Here is a 1,718-nt window from a genome sequence, read left to right as displayed (position 1 = left end):
ACCCCACTGCGGGCACCCCGCCGTGTCAGGGGTGGGCACGGGAACAGGGGCACCCCCAAAACGGGGAGGGGGCACACCAGGAACCCCACTGCGGGCACCCCGCCGTGTCAGGGGTGGGCACGGGAACAGGGGCACCCCCAAAACGGGGAGGGGGCACACCAGGAACCCCACTGCGGGCACCCCGCCGCGTCAGGGGGGCCACAGGGATGGGGCACCCCCAAAACGGGGAGGGGGCACACCGGGAACCCCACTGCGGGCACCCCGCCGTGTCAGGGGGGGGCATGGGGACAGGGAACCCCCGAAACGGGGAGGGGGCACACCAGGAACCCCACTGCGGGCACCCCGCCGCGTCAGGGGGCACCCCAGGAACGGGGCACCCCCAAAACGGGGAGGGGGCACAGCAGGAACCCCCCTGTGGGCATGGGAACAGGGGAACCCCCAAAACGGGGAGGGGGCATCCCGGGAACAGGGGCACCCCCAAAATGGGCAGAGGGTACCCCAGGAGCCCCACTGTGGGCACCCACTGAGTCAGGGGTGGGTATGGGAACAGGGGCACCCCCAAAACGGGGAGGGGGCACCCTGGGGAGGGGAAGGGGCACCCCGGGATGGGAGGGGCAACCCCGGATGGGGAGGGGGCACCTCAATATGGGGAAGGGGCACCTCGGAGTGGGGAGGGGGCACCCCCAGACGGGGAGGGTCAGGGTGCCCTGGAGGAGTTCCCGTGCCCAGGAGGGGTTTGGGGACCCCATGCCCGGCTGGGGGGGGGGGGCTTTGGGGTTCCTGTGCCCACGGGGGATTTGGGGCCCCCATGCTCGGGTGGGTTGGGGGTTTGGAGTCCCCGTGCCCAGGAGGGGTTTGGGGACCCCATGCCCAGGTGGGTTTGGGGGGTTTTGGGGTCCCTGTGCCCAGGTGGGTTGGGAGGTTGGGGACCCCATGCCCAGGTGGGTTTGGGGGGTTTTGGGGTCCCTGTGCCCAGGTGGGTTGGGAGGTTGGGGACCCNGTGACCTTGTGCACGGGCAGGGCCTCGTCCCGCACCAGGGTGACGAAGAGGGAGCCCTGCAGGGCCCGGCGCCACAGCTCCTGGCACGGGGGGGACCCCCCCAGCGCCCCCGGGCACACCAGGAACCCCACTGCGGGCACCCACTGAGTCAGGGGGCACCCCGGGAACGGGGCACCCCCAAAACGGGCAGGGGGCACACCAGGAACCCCACTGTGGGCACCCCGCCGCGTCAGGGGGCCACAGGGATGGGGCACCCCCAAAACGGGGAGGGGGCACACCGGGAACCCCACTGCGGGCACCCACTGAGTCAGGGGTGGGCACGGGAACAGGGGCACCCCCGAAATGGGGAGGGGGCACACCAGGAACCCCACTGCGGGCACCCCACTGTGTCAGGGGGGCCACAGGGATGGGGAACCCCCAAAACGGGCAGGGGGCACCCCCAAAATGGGGAGGGGGCACACCAGGAACCCCACTGCAGGCACCCACTGAGTCAGGGGTGGGCACGGGAACAGGGGCACCCCCAAAACGGGGAGGGGGCACACCAGGAACCCCACTGTGGGCACCCCGCCGTGTCAGGGGGCACCCCAGGAACAGGGGCACCCCCAAAACGGGGAGGGGGCACACCAGGAACCCCACTGTGGGCACCCCGCCGTGTCAGGGGGCACCCCAGGAACAGGGGCACCCCCAAAACGGGGAGGGGGCACACCAGGAACCCCAC

General features: G+C 71.9%; 1 protein-coding gene across 1 annotated transcript in view; it reads right to left on the bottom strand.

Moving 5' to 3' along the window:
• Positions 1-1,005: 1,005 nt before the first annotated feature.
• LOC108510311 (nck-associated protein 1-like) overlaps positions 1,006-1,718 on the bottom strand; it is a gene marked incomplete at both ends in the record, with an annotated part of 13,257 nt that continues 12,544 nt past the window's right edge. Inside the window, 2 exons of the mRNA XM_017839980.1 lie at positions 1,006-1,143; positions 1,487-1,635. Of these exons, the coding sequence (XP_017695469.1) occupies positions 1,006-1,143; positions 1,487-1,635 (287 nt within the window). The remainder of the gene's footprint in view (positions 1,144-1,486; positions 1,636-1,718) is intronic.

This window comes from Lepidothrix coronata, unplaced genomic scaffold (genome assembly GCF_001604755.1).
Source record: "Lepidothrix coronata isolate B3197 unplaced genomic scaffold, Lepidothrix_coronata-1.0 Scaffold635, whole genome shotgun sequence".
In the NCBI taxonomy this organism is placed as follows: Eukaryota; Metazoa; Chordata; class Aves; order Passeriformes; family Pipridae; genus Lepidothrix; species Lepidothrix coronata.
Note: the sequence above shows the minus strand (reverse complement) of the source record. Positions and strands in the feature narration are given on the sequence as shown.